The 21508-nt window shown below is 34.6% G+C and overlaps 1 protein-coding gene across 2 annotated transcripts in view; it reads left to right on the plus strand.

Moving 5' to 3' along the window:
- Positions 1-21508, plus strand: part of CDH9 (cadherin 9) — a 139227-nt gene that overhangs the window by 90392 nt on the left and 27327 nt on the right. For both annotated transcript variants that reach the window (XM_024981380.2, NM_001105253.1), the window contains 1 exon segment: positions 13931-14225. In XM_024981380.2, the coding sequence (XP_024837148.1) occupies positions 13931-14225 (295 nt within the window).

The raw sequence follows: 21508 nt of genomic DNA on the forward strand, positions 1-21508 counted from the left end.
AGGGAAGCCTGGCGTGCTGCAGTGCATGGGGTCACAAAGAGTCAGACATGCAGAGCTACTGAATTGACTGAACTGAACTGAAGCCTAGCGTGGAATATTTTAAGCTTTACCTTGCCAGCATGTGAAATGAGTGCAATTGTACAGTAGTTTGAGTATCTTTAGCATCCCTCTTCTTTGGGATTGAAATGAAAATGGTCTTTTCTGGTCCTGTGGACACTGCTGAGTTTTTCACGTTTGTTGGCATATTGAGCACAGCACTTTAACAGCATCCACTTCTAAAATTTGTAACAGCTAAACTGAAATCCCATCATCTCCAGTAGCTTTGTTCGTAGTGTTGCTTCCAAAGGCCCACTTAATTTTGCACTCTAAGATGTCTGGCTCTAAGTGAGTAATCATACCTTGTGGTTATCTGGGTCATCAAGATCTTTTTTGTATAGTTCTTTTATGTCTTTATCTCAAATTAATTATTATGGATGATGTGATATATAGATGGTGTTTCTTATCTTTTTAAAATAATGATAACCAAGTTGCTACAGCAGGATGTATTGAAAATACTTTCACAATGAAATTGCATTGACACCTTTTTTTAAATTCAAATGACTATCTCTGTGAGTTTACTTCCACATTTTCTATAGTTCTTATTAGTCTTTCTAATGCCTCACTGGTTTCATTATCACAGTTAGGTAGGAAATCTTGCAATATAGTAACATAAGTTCTCTTTGCTTTTGTTTTCAAAATTGTCTAGGCTACTCTACGTTTTTTGCATTCTCATGTTTATTTTAAATTTAGTTGTCAATTTGTTATTAAAAATACTTATTGGAATTTTGATATGGATAGTATTGCCTCTGTATATTATATTTACAACTCCTTTTGGTCCCATAGACTGTAGCCTGCCAGGCTCCTCTGTCCATGGAATTTTCCAGACAAGAATACTATAGCACCCTACTCCAGTACTCTTGCCTGGAAAATCCCATGGATGGAGGAGCCTGGTAGGTTGCAGTCCGTGGGGTCGTGAAGAGTCGGATACAACTGAGCAACTTCACTTTCACTTTTCACTTTCATGCATTGGAGAAGGAACTGGCAACCCACTCCAGTGTTCTTGCCTGGAGAATCCCAGGGATGGGGGAGCCTGGTGGGCTACCGTCCATGGGGTCGCACAGAGTTGGACACGACTGAAGCAACTTAGCAGCAGCAGTAGAAGCAGCAGCCATTTCCTACTCCAGGGGAAATTCCCAAGTGAAAGACTGAACCCTAGTCTCTCATGTTTCCTGCATTCTTTACCACTAGCACCACCTTGCAAGCCCACATTATACAGAGAAGGGGAAGGAATCATATAATACAGATTATACATAAATAGACTGTGGGATGTTGGTTAATTCTAGCTCATCACAGTAGTACATAGCAAAATGTGATGAATACCCCACGTGCACTTGAAAAATGTATATTATGCACATCACTGTCCAAATGTTTTATATCTTTACTAGTATTTGTTTTTCTGTTCTTTAAGTGCTAAAATTAGTATTTTAAAATATCCAAGTATTGTTCAGTCTCTCAGTCATGTCCAGTTTTTTTTGCGACTCCATGAACTGCAGCACGCCAGGCCTCCCTGTCCATCACCAACTCCCAGAGCTTCCTCAAACTCATGTCCATTGCAGTCCAAGGGACTCTCAAGAGTCTTCTCCAACACCACAGTTCAAAAGCATCAATTCTTCGACACTCAGCCTTCTTTACGATTCAGCCCACACATCTCTACATAACTACTGGAAAAACCATAGCTTTGACTAGACAGATTTTTGTTAGTGAAGTAATGTCTCTAGTTTTTAATATGCTGTCTAGGTTGTCTATGTTTTCTTCCAAGGAGAACGCATCTTTTAATTTCATGGCTCCAAGTATCCATATATATATATATATATATATATATATATATATATATATATAAAATATATCAGAATAAACTGCATATAGATGCAGCTAGTTTCATAGTGCATGAATGCCTGCTCAGTCACTCAGTCATGTCCAACTCTTTGCGACCCCATTGACTGTCACCTGCCAGACTCCTCTGTCTATAGAGTTCTCCAGGTAAAAATACCAGAGCATGTTGCCATTTCCTCCTGCAGGGGATCTTGGAACTGAACCAGCATTTCTGGTGCCTTCTGCATTGGCAAGAGGATTCTTTACCGCTGAGCCATCCGGGAAGCCCCCTTATTTCATAGTACTGTACAATGTAGGCTTATAATACTTTTCACATAAGTAATACACAAGAAACACAAAGATAAATAAAACATTTTTTAATCCTACAGTATAGTACTTTGAAAAGTACAGCAGTGCAGTACAATAGCTGGCAAACAGGAGTGACTTTGAATGAACAGGCAAGAAGAGTTACTGACAGGAGGAGGGAAAGCAGTTGAGAGATTGTAGAGCTGAAGGATCATCAGCAATAGGAGATGGAAGACAAGCTACAATTTCACTCATGCTTTACATGTATAGAATCAATGGTTCTCATCTTTGAAAGTTCACAACTTGAAGGTTCATACGTAGGGGACTTCCTGTAATATTTTTAGAATATGTTTTTAATTTACAGGAAATATACAAAGATACAGCAGTTAGTTCACAAATACCTTACATCCAGTTTCTCCTTTATTAACCTCTTACACTCCTATAGCATAGTTCCTACAATTAATGAACCAATATGGACAAATTATTATTGACTAAAGTCTACATTTTATTTGGAGCCCTGAAGAATTGATGCTTTTGAACTGTGGTGCTGGAGAAGGCTCTTGAGAGTCCCTTGGACTGCAAGGAGATCCAACCAGTCCATTCTGAAGGAGATCAGTCCTGGGATTTCTTTGGAAGGACTGATGCTAAAGCTGAAACTCCAGTACTTTGGCGACCTCATGCGAAGAGTTGACTCATTGGAAAAGACTCTGATGCTGGGAGGAATTGGGGGCAGAGGGAGAAGGGGATGACAGAGGATGAGATGGCTGGATGGCATCACTGACTCAATGGACATGAGTCTGAGTGAACTCCGGGAGTTGGTGATGGACAGGGAGGCCTGGCGTGCTGCAGTTCATGAGGTTGCAAAGAGTCAGACACGACTGAGCTACTTAACTGAACTGAACTTTTTACCTAGTATCTTTTATCTTTTCCACACTGCATTTAGTCCTCATATTCCTTAGGCTTCTCTATGTTGTGTGATTGTTTCTCAGATTCTTTTCATTTTTTATTACCTCCAAAGATTTGAGGAGTCCATGTTATGTCTTTAGTAATATGTTCCTCTAATAGGATTTATTTCATATTCTTTTTCAAGATTATACTAGGACTATGGTTTGGGGAAAAAGACCACAGGCGTAAAGTGGGGTAAAGTGCCATTTTATCACATCATGTCAAGGGTATTACTTTCAAAATGATGTATTACTGTCAATGTTAACTTAGTTGACTTAGTGTTTGTACAGTGTCTCCTCTGTAAAGATACTCTATTTTTTCCCTTTCCTTAGTGTGTTCTTGGGAGAAAGCCACTATGTTCTATCAACATTTAAAGGGTGGGACTCATGTTTCACCTCCTTGAAGGACTTAAGAACACAGTCTGAATAGAACTTGTTTGTATGTAGGGAACTTTCTGTATTAATATGAGTGTACAGCATTAAGTGAACCTACCTATTCTTTGTGCCTAAATTGTTATTTGCTGTTTTAATTATATGTGGACAGCATAATGACTCAATGGGATCATCTACTCTAAAATGTCATAATTTCGATTATATATAGAAGAAATAAAACTTGATCATTCCCATAATAAAATTCAACTGTGATTTCAATTTGTCTACTACTTTAAGTTTTATGAAATGCACTTCATGTATTTTGAACTTTTATGGTGGCTGAGCTGGTAAAGAATCCTCCTGCAATGCGGGAGACCTAGTTTCAATCTCTGGGTTGGGACCATCCCCTGGAGAAGGCCATGGTTACCCACTCCAGTATTCTGGCCTGGATAATTCCATGGACTGTATAGTCCATGGGGTCACAAAGGGTCAGACATGACTGAGAGACTTTCACCTTTGTGTAGTTCTAAAATTTCTTTTAGTTCCATTCACAATAGTTATTGTTACATATTTTTAAGATAATTCCCTTTTATCATTATAAAATATTCCTCTTTATCATCTCTCAAACTTTATGTTGTTTGGTATTAATATAGCCCCACATATACTCCTAAAATTATTATTTCTTGTGTCTTTATTTTTTACTTTAAATGTATTTGTACTATTAAATTGAAATCATGGCTGTTGGAATATACGAATAGTTAAGTATTTTTTAGTGGATTCTCATAATCTCTTTATTACTTGAGGTTTTAGTCTATTAATATGTTATGATCTATTTGTATTATATTTGTCCTACTTATTCTTTTTTTTAACTCCTTCTTTGTTTCTTGTCTTTGTTTATGAAACAGTGTTCCTGTCTCTTTTTCCCCTTTTTTCTCCCCTATGGTTTAAATTTCACTCTGATATTTTCAGCCTCATCTTCTTATATTATTTAGTGGTTGTGCTAAGGATTATAGAACAATTAAAAGATAAAGATAAGTATCCATCCTTAATTTATATCCAAATAGAATATGATGCCCTTATTACAAAACATTATAACTTTGTAAAAGTGCAATTCCAGTTACTTTTTACACACTAGGCGATTATTTCTATATAATTTATTTTTACTGTGCTGTAGAAACCTCATGGAGAAGGCAATGGTACCCCACTCCAGTACTCTTGCCTGGAAAATCCCATGGATGGAGGAACCTGGTAGACTGCAGTCCATGGGGTCGCTAGAGTTGGACATGACTGAGCGATTTCACTTTCACTTTTCACTTTCATACATTGGAGAAGGAAATGGCAACCCACTCCAGTGTTCTTGCCTGGAGAATCCCAGGGATGGGGAAGCCTGGTGGGCTGCCATCTATGGGGTCGCACAGAGTCAGACACTACTGAAGCGACTTAGCAGCAGCAGCAGAAACCTCATAATACATTGCTATTATCCTAGATTTAAACAATCAATTATTTTTAAGGAATATGTCTAAAGTCTCAGATTTACCAAATGTTTTTCCCTTTCCAAGGCTCCTCATTTCTTATGTCAAGGATTCAACCTAGTATTATTTCTATACAGCCTAACGATATCCACTTAGTATTTTTTGCAATGAAAGTCCTATTATAGTCAGTTCTCTCAGCATTTTTCTCTGAAACGTTATTATTTCTTTATTTTGGAAAGTTATTTTACTCAACAATTTTGCATTTCAATAATTCTAATTCCCTGAGCATATGTTTATTTTTTTGGATGCTTTAAAGATCTCTTTATTCATAATAGAATGAGATTAAAAGTGATAAAAATAATAAGAAAACATTTGCAAATTAATAATACACTTCTCAATAACTAAAGAGGAAATCATAAAAATTAAGAAACATCAATTTATTTTCTAAAACTTAGTTTTCATTGATTAACCTTCGTGTGCCCCCATTTACATTTTTTGTAATTATTTTCATTGAAATTCACTGAAATTGGATATATGGATCAATGCCCATCACTAACTTGGAGAATGATCACCATTATCTCTTTTAAAAATTATTCTCTGCCATACTTTTTCCTCTCTTTTTAACTACATGTATATTAATTGGTTCTCTAAGTACATATACTTTTGTTAGTTTCCATGTCTGAGTTGTTTCCTTCCATTGAGATGGAGATACAAACAGACACACATATATATGTGTATGTATATATAACATTTTTCTCCTGATTTTGTTGTTGCTCATCTCTTCAGTCATGTCCGACTCTTTGCCACCTCATGGATCATAACCTGCCAGGATCCTCTGTCCATGGGAGTTCGCAGATAAGAATAAAGAGACACTGATGTATAGAACAGTCTTATGGATTCTGTGGGAGAGGGAGAGGGTGGGAAGATTTGGGAGAATGGCATTGAAACATGTAAAATATCATGTATAAACGAGTTGCTAGTCCAGGTTCGATGCACGATACTGGATGCTTGGGGCTGGTGCACTGGGGCGACCCAGAGGGATGGTATGGGGAGGGAGGAGGGAGGAGGGTTCAGGATGGGGAACACATGTATACCTGTGGCAGATTCATTTTGATATTTGGCAAAACTAAAACAATTATGTGAAGTTTAAAAATAAAATAAAATTAAAAAAAAAACTATCATGGATTAAAAAAAAGAATATTAGAATGGATTGCCATTTCTTTCTTCTGGGGATCTTCCTGACCCAGGGACCAAACCTGCTTCTCCTGCTTGGCAGTGGATTCTTTACTGCTGAGCCAATTGGAAAGCCACTATCTATCTATCTATTTATATCTATCTATCCATGTAATATTATGTGTGTGTGTGTATATATATATATATATACATAATTTTCTTTTTACTTTACTAATTAATTTAAGTTACTATATTGTGGGTATTATAGATAATACAGTGTCTTGTTGTTTTGATTCTAGAAACTATTTGAATGGGTCTATGTTAGTCTTTTCTTCTTAGAATGTACTTTCTTATTCATAGAACACATTCCTTTCTCCTGAGGCATGGGTTTTCTCAAGTCTTAATGCCCAAGATACTCACTTAAGATGAATTATTCTAGTTGTGTCCAAACTCCTATCTCTTCCCATTCTTTGCAGTGGCTGACATTATCTGTTAAAATCTTAGATTCCCACAAGTGTCTTTTTCTGGGCCTTCCTCCCTGTATATGTACAGATTAAGATTCTACTATAAATTTTAGCAGGAATCTTACAAAGTTACCTTGGTAAGGCCCTTCTGTGGTTCTCTGGTTCTCTCCTCTTTGTATCCTCTCCATGAAATTTATGCCACAATAGCAGCCCTGGATTCTGATCTCTGTTTTTTCTGCAGTATTGCTAATCTCTGTACACAGGCTACACATCCCTACAATAAAGCTCTTCCCAAACAAATGCTAGAGTGAATTTATATCTTATTCTGTTGCTTCCCCTCTGCTCTTCAGTTCTTATAATCAGAAACTTCATATATTTTGTCCAGATTTTTACTTGCTTACTATGAGAGTATAAGTCCAACTAATGTATTTTAGGTTAAGCTAGAAATCTTTATGGTGTAAATATATTGCATATCAGTGGCTTTCTATTTAGGTTTTATTTACTATAGAACTGGATATTAACATAAAGTTATGAAGCCAATACTTAATATAAGTAAATTTAAAAAGTTGTTTTATCTGAAAGAAATATGCAAAAAGACACTGTTAAAACTGACACACAATGTACTGTTTTTGAAGATGTATTTTAACATTATTAAAATATCAGAGATATATTGTAATTCTTATTAATTATTTTTTAGCAACTCTCAGGAAGAGCTCTTTGGCTTTCCTCACTAAAGTTTGAGCAGAATGTTAGAAAATTCCAAATATAATTTTAAGGATGTATAAGGATTATTTATAAGAGTTGGTCAATATGGCCTACTTTTGCATTTAGAAGCACTTTCAACAAAAATTAAGTGAGCAAACAATTAAAGACCTTTATTTTTAATTTTTAAAGGAAAGGTGATTATAAGTGAATTTGCTTTGATTTTGCAAACTTTGCTTCAAAATGTTGTATTATTCTGAGTTCTTTCTTCTGTCACCTGAAGAAGGAACTTATGAGGCTATAAATGCAGGCCGGGTAGAGAAGTCAGTATAGCAGAAGTGGGGACCATGGGCATTTTGGTCACTTCTTTCTGTCCTTTTACTTGAGTTTTGGGGGTATGTCCAGGCCTGATCACATATGAACCAGTTCCATTTGAGGATAGAATGCTGTCATGCACGCTTACCTTTATGGCTCGATAGGTCAGATAACACACAATTTGTGAAGAGCATCTTGGACTGCATGGTCACTTGGTACTCCGTGGGTTAAGAAATTAGTTTGTAAGCCTCTGTAGTAAGCCAAGAGGTTTTTCTCAAAAGGAGGCTAGTTATCCACAGAGGATGGCAGGGCCTTGTTCCAAAATCAGGAGGGTCTGTAATGCAATTCACCTCTCACAGGCTCCAACCAAAATCTCTACCTGCCATTGCTACTGTAAGAACTTCTGGATCTATAGGGTTATATGGCCAAAGTGATGGAGTAGCTTGCAAACCAGCCCAGACCTATCACAGTCAAAGCCAGCAGTTTTTCAGGTGACTTGGTAAATGGATTTGGAGAGAACACCCAAATGAGGAATATGTTGCCTCCAAAATATGAAGAGGCCCACTAACCCACTGTGCTATTTTTTTGGTTATAGGATGGCCCAGAAGTGACAATGTGTTATTTACCACAATATGGGTTTGGGGACACATGCAGTACAGTATGAGATGGACTGCAGTCAAAACTCTATTGGTCACCCGAGTTTCATACTCCTCTATTCGGGATGGCAGATCACACTGATACTTTGCTTCTCCGGGAGTTGATATCAGTTCAGTGTCTAATAATACCAAACTGTTCAGTTATTTCCTTTTCCCCAGTGCACTGCTGCTGCTAAGTCACTTCAGTCATGTCCAACTCTGTGTGACCCCATAGACGGCAGCCACCAGGCTCCCCCATCCCTGGGATTCTCCAGGCAAGAACACTGGAGTGGGTTTCCATTTCCTTCTCCAATGCATGAAAGTGAAAAGTGAAAGTGAAGTCGCTCAGTCATGTCCGACTCTTAGTAACCCCATGGACTGCAGCCTAGCAGGCTCCTCTGTCCATGGGATTTTCCAGGCAAAGTACTGGAGTGGGGTGCCATTGCCTTCTCCATCTCCAGTGTACAGTTCTCCTTAAAAAAAAAGGCAGAGGGTTTTTTTTGGGAAGACTTGGAGAAAGAATAAGAAATGTTTGGTTTATACTGGGATCCTTCCTCAAGGAGACTTGGCATCCTTTTATTCAAGGGATTCTGGGTCTGTAAGTTGGCTCAAGCCTGGAACTGACTGATTGTTTTTATGATTCATGTTGGTGCTTTGCTCTCTTGACCTTGAACTTTTTGGCTTTTATAGGTTAAGTGTGAATTTAGTAGCCCTCCTATCCACTTTTAGGAACATTGTAATCAGTTAACCAATGCCATAGATCTATATGAGTCAAACTATTCTGCTGTTTGACTCAGCTGACCACTACGATAATCCTGCCACCTATCTTTTGCCAGGTGAGTGCGCTTAACCTCTGTCACTCTGGGATCCAATTACTCCCACAGCACTTAGGTTTCCCAGTTCAGTGATAGCAGGTCCATTGTATCACAGAAAACAGTGATAACAAAGCTCTTCAAGGATGACTGGGCTACCTCATAGGTTTGTATCCCACAATAGTGATGAAAGATATGTTTTCTGTACCCTTTCAGTGTGGGTGAGTAGATGTTAAATAACAAAGCTAGTCTAACATTCCAATCTCCCTTAAGACTATTCTCCCTTTATTTTCCTCAGGAAAACCCAGACAAATACAGATTTTATTTACATAAAATACAATTTATATATACATAATGTATATATGGAGAAGGCAATGGCACCCCACTCAAGTACTCTTGACTGGGAAATCCCATGGATGGAGGAGCCTGGTAGGCTGCAGTCCATGGGGTGGCTAAGAGTGACTTCACTTTCACTTTTCACTTTCATGCATTGGAGAAGGAAATAGCAACCCACTCCAGTATTCTTGCCTGGAGAATCCCAGGGATGGGGGAGCCTGGTGGGCTGCCATCTATGGGGTTGCACAGAGTTGGACATGACTGAAGCAACTTAGCAGTAGCAGCAATTCTTTCTCTGGAAATATTATATATATATATATATATATATATATATATGTAACATATATATATTATTATAGACAAATATGTATTTGTAGTATATTATCATATAAACATATATATGTAAAAATTGGCTCCCATGATTATGGAGCCTGAAAAGTCCTAAGATTTGCAGTTGGCAAACTGGAGACTTAGAATGTTGATGTACTGGTTTAAGTCCAGTTCCAAATACTTGAAAACCAAAATCAATGGTGTAACTTCCAATCTGAATAGAAGACAACACACAGAAACAGTAATTGTCCCTTATTCAGCCTTAGATGAGGACACCACTTAGGAAAGGACAACCAAAAAAAAAAAAAAGGAAAGGACAATCTACTTTAGTCCGTTTACAGATTGAGTTGTTAATGTCTTCCAGAAGTATCCTCATAGATACATTCAGAATTATGTTAAACCAAATATTTAAATTGATTTATAAAAGTAATTATCAGTCTAAAATTTTAGCCTATTTTGCATGTGCATGTTTAATTTTTTCAAATTTTTGAAAGTAAAAAATATTGTAGCAGAGAAAAACTAATACTGTTTGGAAAAAAAAGCATTTGAGATATTTATCCACAATTTATTTTGCTTTCAGTGTATTTATTCAAGTCTAGAAGAGGCAAGAAAGGTATGATGAGGAAGTGAGGACTACTTGGTTTGTTGATGTCTGGAGAAAATAATTACATTTGGCACTCATTTCTTAAGGCATTTTATGTTGGCTTTGCTTTATAATAGATAAAAAATATTTTTAAATTTTCTATTTTGTCATGATCCTAAAAATGCTAATTTTGAAGTTTATTTTTGTCATTTATATTTAAGCTATGGTAGAATAAATTTTAATATTGATTTATATCAATTCTAAATATATAATGAAAAATTAATAATGTACATAAAGAAAAACTTAATTTAGTGGCTTTTGTTTCTGTTATATTTCACCAGAGAATAACTTTTGAAAATTTTCATTTTTAAAATGAAATTGTGAATTAAAGCCATTAAAATGTGTTTGATTTTGTGTAAAATAATTCTTTTAAAGTGGAATTTTAAATTAACAGAATAAGGAATATTATGAAATATTGGAACAGGGATTAGAACAGGTAGGAATAGAATAATAAAATTATTTCAGTGATTTATTACATCATTGAATGTAATGATTTCAATATATGAATGACTAAAATAATATTATGTTTTATTGCAAATATTTATTTTGTAACTAAATTTTAATATTTTCAGACAAAATACATATTCTGAAAGTTTTGTATTTCCATGAATATTTTAATTTCCCTTTGGTAGTCCAAACAGCATGATCTAATACAGAATTTTCCTTGAAAATTTAAAAATTGAATATAGTATCTTATAAAAAATATATATAGCTTCTATCCAACTTAAATGGTTTTCTAGACTTCAGAATATTTTGAATGAGTATAAAATCTTTGAAGAGTAAATTGTTTCCATAAATGATTGAATCTAAGATTTAGATTCATATATAATTCAGTGTGATAGATACAGGTTCATTTTCCTATACATTTTAATAACCACAACAGAATGTTAAACATTTATTAAATGCAAAAAATAAAGGTATAACACAATATTTATTATAGTATTATTCTATTTATGTTAAATGTATGGAAAATAGTGGGAAGAATTTAGAAAAATCAAAATTAATTTTCACTTGTATATACATATGTAAAATTTCTACTGAAAGTTTATACTATAAACCTGTTCCTGCTTTTTATTTTGGCTACTTATTAATAATTTCCATAATATAAACATGGGATGGGGTCCCTGACCTAGTGCACAATATTTACACTACTGTATTTAATATTCCACAATTTTCAATTGTGGAAATTTAAATTGTAGCATTATCCCTGGGTTACCTTTGTTTCAGCCTGAGAATATATTTGACAATATTGATAATTGAACAATATCTCAAATTTGTTTTTTGCTGTGTATAAATGTGTATTGGGCTGCCCTGGTGGCTCAGACAGTAAGAAATCTACCTGCAATTCAGGAGACCTGGATTTGATCCCTGGGTTGGGATGATCTCCTGGAGGAGGGCATGGCAACCCACTCTAGTTTCTTGCCTGGAGAATCCCGATGGACAGAAGAATGATGGGCTACAATCCATGGGGCTGCAAAGAGTTGGACACGACTGAGCGATTAAGCACAAAGTGTCTTACCTGTCTAGACTAGACTCTTTAGAACAGAGAGTTAAGGAAAGCATCCCTAAGAATAAAAATTATAAATGAAATTTGATAAACATTTAACTAGGGGAAAATGCAGAGAAGAGGAAAGGTGTTAAAGGGTGAGAGAAACATCTGCAAGCATCAGGTATAAAAGCTGGAACAAGCCATCTGAGAAATGAAGAAAACAAAACAAGGCAAAACAAAGCAATTGATATGTATAGAATGTATAGCAAAGTGGATTAAGGTGACAAGCACATCTGGAGATGAGAACAAGATTATGATTAATGCATAAATAAGGCTATAGAGTCCAAGCAAATAGAATAACAATAAAAGTAAAGATTATTATAAAAGAATATTATCCCCTTTTAATAGAAGTGCCTTAGACTAAACACACACATACACATACATACAGAAAATTTGCCTAATATAACAGAAATTTGCATTGGACTAGGCCTGATTTCTAAGATTTTAGATTCATATTTCTTATGTACTGTACCTGGTTGGAGATTTTTTTGCTACAAAGTAGTATGACTACATTTGTGATGTAGAAAAATCAACTTCTTTAGTACAGAAAATTGTTTGGAGTAGAATGAGAGGGAAGTAGTCATCAATCCGAAGACTGCGGCATTGGTCCAGATAAGACCAGTGCAGGGTGGTAGCCATAGAGATGGAGACAGATGAATAGGCGGGGAGATAATTCAGAGAAGAAAAGTCTGCATATATTTATTTTAATGTTGGGCTTAAAAGTAAAGAAGGAGTAAAGTATGAATCCCAAGTCTGTAATTTTTGCTACCATAAAAATAGATTCAGGTGCTCAAATAGTTCAAAGACGGAATAAGATACCAAAGATAGGTGGGATCAGAATGTGCTGGGAATTGCACACTAAATGACGGAGGACAATAGAGCAGGGGATAGGCTGAAAATTACTCAAGGTACAGAGTAGTGTTAGGTTTGAAAAACCATTGTTTCCCTGTGGCTCAGATGGTAAAGAATCCACCTGTAATGCAGAAGACCTGGGTCTGATCGCTGGGTCCAGAACACCCTCTGGAGAAGGGAATGGCTACCCACTCCGGTATCCTTGCCTGGAGAATTCCACGGACAGAAGAGCCTGACAGGCTTTGGGTCACAGTCCTTGGGCTCTCAGAGTTGGACCCGACTGAAAGACTGACTCACTTTTGGAAAACCATTAGGAATTTTTCCTACTGAAAGTTTCTGTAAATATTGATACATGATTCATGTGTCTGTTTTAAACACTTGATGAAAAACCATCTATACTAAGAAGTTTATTTTTAAGATGGGAAAGAATAGAATGAAGATACATAAGATTATTAAGATGGCCAATGGAAAAGGTCTGTGAGTTTTATATCCCTTGAAATTTCAAATGTCCTTAAAATTTGTCAATTTCCAAAAAAATGAGAACATTCTGGTAGAAAAAGTACTCTTCTAAAGTCATATAGAGAAAAATCTGTGAGGTTAAGATTAATATTCTATCTCTGGTCAGTCTCTGATGACAGAGCCTGTGTATCTGGAAGCAATATTATACTGAGAGAATTTAAATCATTTAAAATTATGTCATATAGCCTAACTTTATCATAATAAGATTTGAAATTCCTCACATTATCTCTTTGAGTTCAGTGATTTTAAGTGTAATCAAGAGTATATTAATATTTTACACTTGAGATCTAGACAAATAGATTATTTTCTTGTTAATATGCCAGGCATTTAAATCTTAGTGGTATTCAATTAAAAAAAATATTGTATGAGCACTGTGTTTTGAAGATACATTTTACTTTATTTCAAATTAATATATGTGTGTTTTTGAGAATGATAAAATTAAAATGTTTAATCTCTCCACAGTGAAAATTAAGATAACCACCTCAATCATTGTTCTAGTGATGTTATGTGGAGATAAATTGATATTTGCCAAAATTATTTTTTCTGTAATAACAATGCATATATTTATAGACTCTTCCTTTCTACCTCCCTGAAGCTTCACACTGACCAAGATAAAGGAGACGGAAATTTAAAATACATACTAACAGGAGATGGGGCTGGCAGTCTGTTCGTCATAGATGAAAACACAGGAGATATTCATGCAGCAAAGAAACTAGACAGAGAAGAAAAGTCCCTTTACGTTCTTCGTGCCAAGGCTATAGACAGAAAGACCGGGCGGCAGGTGGAGCCTGAATCTGAATTTATAATTAAAATTCATGATATCAATGACAATGAACCAAAATTCACAAAAGACTTGTACACTGCCAGTGTTCCTGAAATGTCTGGAGTCGGTAGGTATATGCTAATTCATGTAAAGTAAGTTGTTTTTATTTTTTGCTAAGGTAGTTATTACAGACATACAGTTATGAGATGTGATCTCTTTCAAGATAAGAGCTATAAATGAAACTACTAATTAGTGTTAGCTAACTCACTTCTAATGATTTTCAGTTGTGTTTCTTAACATTTCCTGCTATTTTGTAACTGATATTTAAGATGATTATGGAGAACAATTATTCCACTGAATTTCAACCAATCTTTACCTTACTCAACTGCCATTCAAATGGCACTCAGATTCAGTGTATTTTTGCCTAAAATGAAAAGAACAGTGTCAGCAGTTTTAGAAAGTTTTGCTTGCATTATTTTGCATAATAACAAAAAATGCTTGCATTTGACAAATTTCTTTTGATAGTCTCATTTGATCATTGAAACAACTTCATGTGATAGGCATGAGAAATAGAATTTTAAATCCCCATTCTGTTAATTAGGAACCTTGGATTCAGAAAGATTAAGTAAATGTATTACGATCAAATAACCTGGCAGCATATCAACAATATTCTAATTCTTTTTCATGTTATTTTAGCTGTATTCCACATGGCATGATTAGTCCTAAAAACTGAAACTAATCATTTCATTCTTTAAGGCTGCCCATAATTTAAGTGCCTTTTGTTATTATGCAATATTTTTATCTGTGAAGGTCACTACATTTAGCTATATTTATATGTAAGGTTAGATTTATTAATGAGATAGTAAAAGCTGACTCAAATCATATTTCTAATAAAAACACTGAAAAACATAAGATTGATTTTCAAACTTTGATATTTAATTGAATATTATTTCAAAATCACATATATAATTTTGACATTGTTATAATTAATATCTAGGTCAGTCTTAAGTAAAAGAAGAAAAACAAACTTATGTACACCTTTGCTGAGTGATTGATGTTAAATATTTTTTAATTATGTGTGTCATCTAGCCAGAATAACCAAAAGTTTGTAAAGAAGTTTTTATTTTTTCTAAACTAAGATGAAATCTCACCTGAGGAGGGGAAAAAATCTGCCTTTTCAGGTATAAATTCCAATAAATGAAAAGCACTAATCAAATTAGAAAGGAGTCCTGTGAAATCATAAAGCCTAGGATGAAATATGAGTGGTTGTATTTTATTTTAAGATTTTTAAATATCTGTTAGCTTGGTTCGGTTACATGGAAAGTACTGGGTTGGTCCATAAAGGTCGACCAGTGGGCTAATGTAGATATACAGCATGTCTCTTTGTAGGCTTATATTTGAGGTAAAATACATCTAAAATGATGTTTTCCATTTCAGCTTTCTATCGATGTATGTTCTACAGTTCGGTTTTCTGATTAATACCCTTCAACAATTGTAAAACTTTTTTCTTTTTTTTTTTGTATGTATGTTATTTTTCCAGATGTTTTGACACATAATAATACAAAAAGTGAAACTGTTAGTTTCTGAGTTGTGTCTGACTCTTTGCAACCCCATGGACTCCAGCCTGTCAGACTCCTCTGTCCATGGAATTCTCCAGGCAGTAATACTGGAGTGGGTTGCCATTCCCTTCTCTAGGGGATCTTCCCCACCAAGAGACCAAACTTGGGTCTCCTGCACTGCAGACAAGTTCTGTACTGTCTGAGCCACCAGGGAAGCCCCAATAGTACAAAAACTTTCATGTCTTGTTTTTCTTCAGAAAGATTTTATATACCTATAGGATATGCGATTATGCAAAATCATGCAAGCAAAGCTGTCTAAAACTGCTGACACTATTCCTTTCATTTCAAGCAAAAATACACTGAACCTGAGTGCCATTTCAATAGCAGTATATTCCCTAGCTCAGACATTGAAGAATCTGTCTGCAATTCAGGAGACTCAGATTTGATCCCTGGGTCAGGAACATCTGGAGACGGGCCTAGCAACCCACTCCCGTATTCTTGTTTAGAGAATTCCATGGACAGAGGAGTCTGGCCGGCTCTAGTCCATGGGGTAGCAAAGAGTTGGACACAACTGAACAACAAACATTTTCACTTTCATAGAAGTAAAAAGTATAATTAATATGATAGAGGTATTTAAATGTAATAAATTTGGATAATTCACTTAAAACCAAAAGACTTTTTAAATTTCCACACTATTATTTCATCTTTAAAAACAGAATATTTACTAATCAGAAACTCTTTATATTTAAACCTCAACCTGTATTTTCTCCTATATTATTTTAGATTATTTAATGGGATATTATCTTCTACTCAATATGTTTTTATAATCTATCTACCAAATTCAAATTCAAAGACTATTTTGAATTTGATGAAATTCATTAGAATTAGATGAAATACTAATTCATCAGTATTAGATGAAATGCTAATATCATCTAGATTCTATTAATATTTATCAAGTGTGTGATAAGATCAGAACTAGACTAAGTGCCTCTCTGATTTATTTTTCATAAAACTTTCACTTGTTCAAACCTATATTAAAATATAGAATATATAAGTTTATACATAGGAGAAGGTTGCAGATTATCTTGTCCAAAAAGCCCTTCATGTAAAGCAATCTGTATGTCATTTATATAAGCTTTAAATTATGGGCAGTACAATCTCTAATTACTGTAAACCTTAAATATGAGAATTTGGGTCATTGCCAATAACATTACCTGCATGTCTACAGTTACAACAAAACTGAGAAAAGTGTATAGGTGGTGGCTGTATGGCTCCAGTTGCAGATTTTGGTACTGATAAACAAAGATTTAAGAACTACAGGTGAATCTTGATCCCATTTATAGAGAGAGGAGTAGTGTTAGTCATTCAGTCGTGTCGGATTCTTTGTGATTCCATGGACTGTAGCCCATCAGGCTCCTCTGCCTATGTAAGTCTCCAGACAAGAATACTGCAGTGGATTGCCATGCCCTTCTCCAGGGGATGTTCCCAACCCAGGGATGGAACCCAGGTTTCCTGCATTAGGCAGATTCTTTACCATTTGAGCTAACCAGGGAAACCTGCCCCTTTATAGAGGATAGTTATTATTCTTTATTACTAATATTGACATTATTGCACTAATTGATTCTTCCTTGCCCCACTCATAGACTTGTATGTGTATGTATTTTTAAACAGAAATGTGCATATTATAAATATCATATATATATATATATATATATGTGTGGAAGATACTTACTTGGTTTAATTACCACTCAATAAATAAGTAAAAATGAGTCTAAAAGAATTAAACTGACTTGCTCAAAAAAATAGAGACAAATTGTTACTATACTATTTTTAAAAAGGAAAAAAAAAGTTAATAAAATGAAGAAATAGCTGGATAATTTAAATACCTTACTATTTTTCTCTACTATAAAATAGTTATGATTATTATGCAAAATGTACTTTGGAAAACTTCTAATTTTATTAGATTGACTCTTTGAAAGTAGAATTTTTTTCTTATTATTTTAATTCAAATTTCTCAAAAAATTAAATCTAAATAAGGAAAGGGCAAACTGCATTTTACAATAAGAATTTAGATCTATTTATCTCTCTCTATATATATATATTTCTTGTATATATGTATATATTTTTTGTTCTTTTCCTTTGCAATTCTTCTATCTAATTTAAAAGGAAAATAAAGATTAACTCATTATAGGTTTATAGATGTGATTTTCTCTGCTTTTACCTATACAAATTATCATTTACAGAGAAATATAAAGGGTGATATTTAGAAACTTTGTCAGGTTATATGTAGCCCATATGTTAACAGCTAAAGCCTAAATATAATCACATAAGAAAGAATGTCTTCTCTCTAAATGAAGTAATTCATAACCATTTAATTATAAGCTTATTACTAATTGTAAGCTTATTTTCACTATATTAATGATTTTAATTTAAACCCAATAATTGAAAATCTGCTATTAACTTTTATGGTAACTTAAACCTAAGATCAGAGAAGGCAATGGCACCCCACTCCAGATTTCTCAGCCTGGAAAATCCCATGGACGGAGGAGCCTGGTAGGCTGCAGTCTATGGGGTCGCTAAGAGTCTGACGCGACTGAGCGACTTCCCTTTTTCTTTTCATTTTCATGCATTGGAGAAGGAAATGGCAACCCACTCCAGTGTTCTTGCCTGGAGAATTCCAGGGACGACGGAGCCTGGTGGTCTGCCATCTATGGGATCACACAGAGTCGGACACGACTGAAGCGACTTAGCAGCAGCAAACCTAAGATAATAAAGTACATAAATTCTTTATTCTCATTTTATCTTTCTTTCCAATGTTGTAGCTCAATGTTCTCTTTAGAGTGTTCCCTTCTATTGGATTATTTGTTATTTCTTAATACATTTGTCTTTTCTTTTTCTCTCTCACCAAATCCTCTGCATGCTTTTTCCCTCTGCCTCTTCTTTCTGTCAAAATCATAAACCATATTTCACTTTTGTTCTCAGAATCATGTGCCTCAAAATAAAATGAATCTGGTAGCAAAAGAAATCTTATGAAATCAGTGAATTAACAATTTGAATTTAGCATCTTGGTTATGTTTAATAATTCATATTTCAAATAATCCTCAAGTATGAAAACAACTAATAATCTAACATATCTGCACAAAACTTTTTGTTAATAGCTAAATTCAAATGATTCCAATTAACTCCAAATGATTTCAATTAACTCTTGAAATCTGAACCACATTAGCATCTTCTGATCAGAACACTAATCTGGGTAATACATGAGGCTATATAGTGAAGGAAAATGGGATACACTTTGATTTAGATATTTGTAGCAGATTCCTATATTTTATGTTTTCCATTTTTTGTGACCATTTACTTTGGTTAAAGATTATCTATCAACTTTCTATATTTGCATGCATTCATCTCCATCAAGGCAAATTCCTACTGTGTAAATTGGAGGCTTCTCATGACTGGGTATTTCCCCAACTGGTCCCTCAAAAACTTATCCAGTTTACCTCCCACACCATCACCCCCAACAAAGAAAGTATTGGTAGCTTTTCGCAGATCACACAATTAACTCATCAATGAATGCTTCATGTCCTAATCTAGGGCTCTATCTTATCTATCTACACTGCCTGTAGATTCAATAATGTGTTCAATTATATGACCAGACAGGCCATTTAGTAAGTACAGTGTTTAGACTGAAGCTTCTTCAGACTGGCCTAGCTCAAATCCCATCCTATCACCTACTAGCTATGTGATCATGAGGAACTCAATATGCCCCAAGGTCTACATCCCATGTTTATCATGAGGATAAAATAATAACATAAATGAAGCACTGAGAACTCTGCCTAGTCTACGTTAAGCATTTTGTAAATGTTAGATCTTGTTATGACTTTGTACTAGGAACTCTGTTGGGCTTTAGAGATAAAATATTGAACAAAAGCAGACAAAAGCCCTTGCCTTAGGCTATTTTACATCACACAGGAAAATACCTACAAGTAACAAATGACATGAATTTGTCATTCAGGTTTCATTACATTTTACTTAATATTTGTTTAATAAAAAAGTAAATATTCATTTTAAATTATTTGAGAATAAATGAAACATATAGCTGCAAATATCTAGAGGGCTGTAAAAATCCATGTATTCCCTTTTAGTCTTTTATAAACTAATATTTATAAAATTAGGACAAAAGCAGATAAACAACTAATTTTATTACTAAATAATATGAATTGTGAAATATTCTTACATTTATGGAAATAGAAAACAAACAAACCAAAAAAAAGCTGACCTTTCCCTAAAGTTTAGAACACTATATATTTCTCATTTGTTCATTTTTCTAGTATAAGTAATATATTAGCAATATGCTCTTAGTATTCATTAGTGTTTAACAACATTCTAATTATTACTATGTTCTGAGAAGGGGAACAATATTTTATACGGGTGTTTGTGGCATTAAACCACATTGATTTCCATTCCTTTATTTAATGCTTTTAAGTTAAATAGTTTTGGGTAGATTCAAAGATCACATACCCATGATAAAGAACAAATGATCAGAACCAAACTTAACAACAAAAAACACTAAAAGTGTCACAAAATTATAGAAGTGTGTTTTTACTTATTATGAAATGATAGCCACAGTCAAAATGACAAAATGAATCTACTAGCAAAAGAAATTTATGAAATCAGTGAATTAACAACTTGAATTTAGCATCTTGGTTATGTTTAATAATTCATATTTCAAATAATCCTTAAGTATGGAAACAATAATCTAACATATATGCACAAAAGATTATATAAAAATAAACATAAATCAGAAAACAGCTCTAATTGAACTTTTGAATGTTCTTGTGGGTGGAAATCACTTTAAAGATTTCTGCTTTTGTCTAACTCAGATAAAAGTGGATGCTTTTTAAGTGATAAAAGAGTGCACCTAGGACTGAGTACTCCGAGAAAGCAATGGCACCCCACTCCAGTATTCTTGCCTGGAAAATCCCATGGACGGTGGAGCCTGGTGGGCTTCTGTCTATGGGGTCGCACCGAGTCGGACATGACTGAAGCGACTTAGCAGCAGGACTGAGTAAAAGTCGGACTCGACTGAGCAACTTCACTTTCACTTTTCACTTTCATGCATTGGAAAAGGAAATGGCAACCCACTTCAGTGTTCTTGCCTGGAGAATCCCAGGATGGGGGAGCCTGGTGGGCTTCTGTCTATGGGGTCGCACAGAGTCGGACAGGATTGAAGCGACTTAGCAGCAGGACTGAGTAAGTTACAATGTGTCCTCTCACAAGATATGCAAATTCCATTGCAGCTGAGGAAAATAGAGGCTCTAAGAGGAAGAGATCAAGTTCTCGTGTTAATTAGTTTTGAGAAAACAGTAAAAATATTTGCTAAATTCATGCATTCAGATATATTGATGAAAAATAAAGTTGTTAGTACAATCTTAATGTGCAATATATTAGTTTCTATAATCTGCATATACACACAAAGTTCGAGAAACATTCACTACAACTCATTACACAAGCTCTGCCTGTGTAATGTATGTGGGATATTACAGTAGGTGACAGAGCCAACATGGAACTCACTTTTTCTAAAGAACTTCAAAATCTATGTAAGAATCAGAGTCAACAGTTTGAAAAACTGCATGTAATATACTAGAAAATGCTCTACAAACTCATTTTGCTCAAGGAATACATGTAGGATTTATTTAATGGTAGTTTAGAATCATGCCTTGAATCTTTATAGAGTTCTAGAAAATAGAGAAAAGTCCATCAATATATTACATTATATTTAGCTCCTGAAACTAGCTCCCTTAAAGTTCTTTTATCTTTTAAAAATAATGATGTGTGATGAAATTAAGAGAAA

The sequence above is a fragment of the Bos taurus genome, chromosome 20 (genome assembly GCF_002263795.3).
Source record: "Bos taurus isolate L1 Dominette 01449 registration number 42190680 breed Hereford chromosome 20, ARS-UCD2.0, whole genome shotgun sequence".
Lineage (NCBI taxonomy): Eukaryota > Metazoa > Chordata > Mammalia > Artiodactyla > Bovidae > Bos > Bos taurus.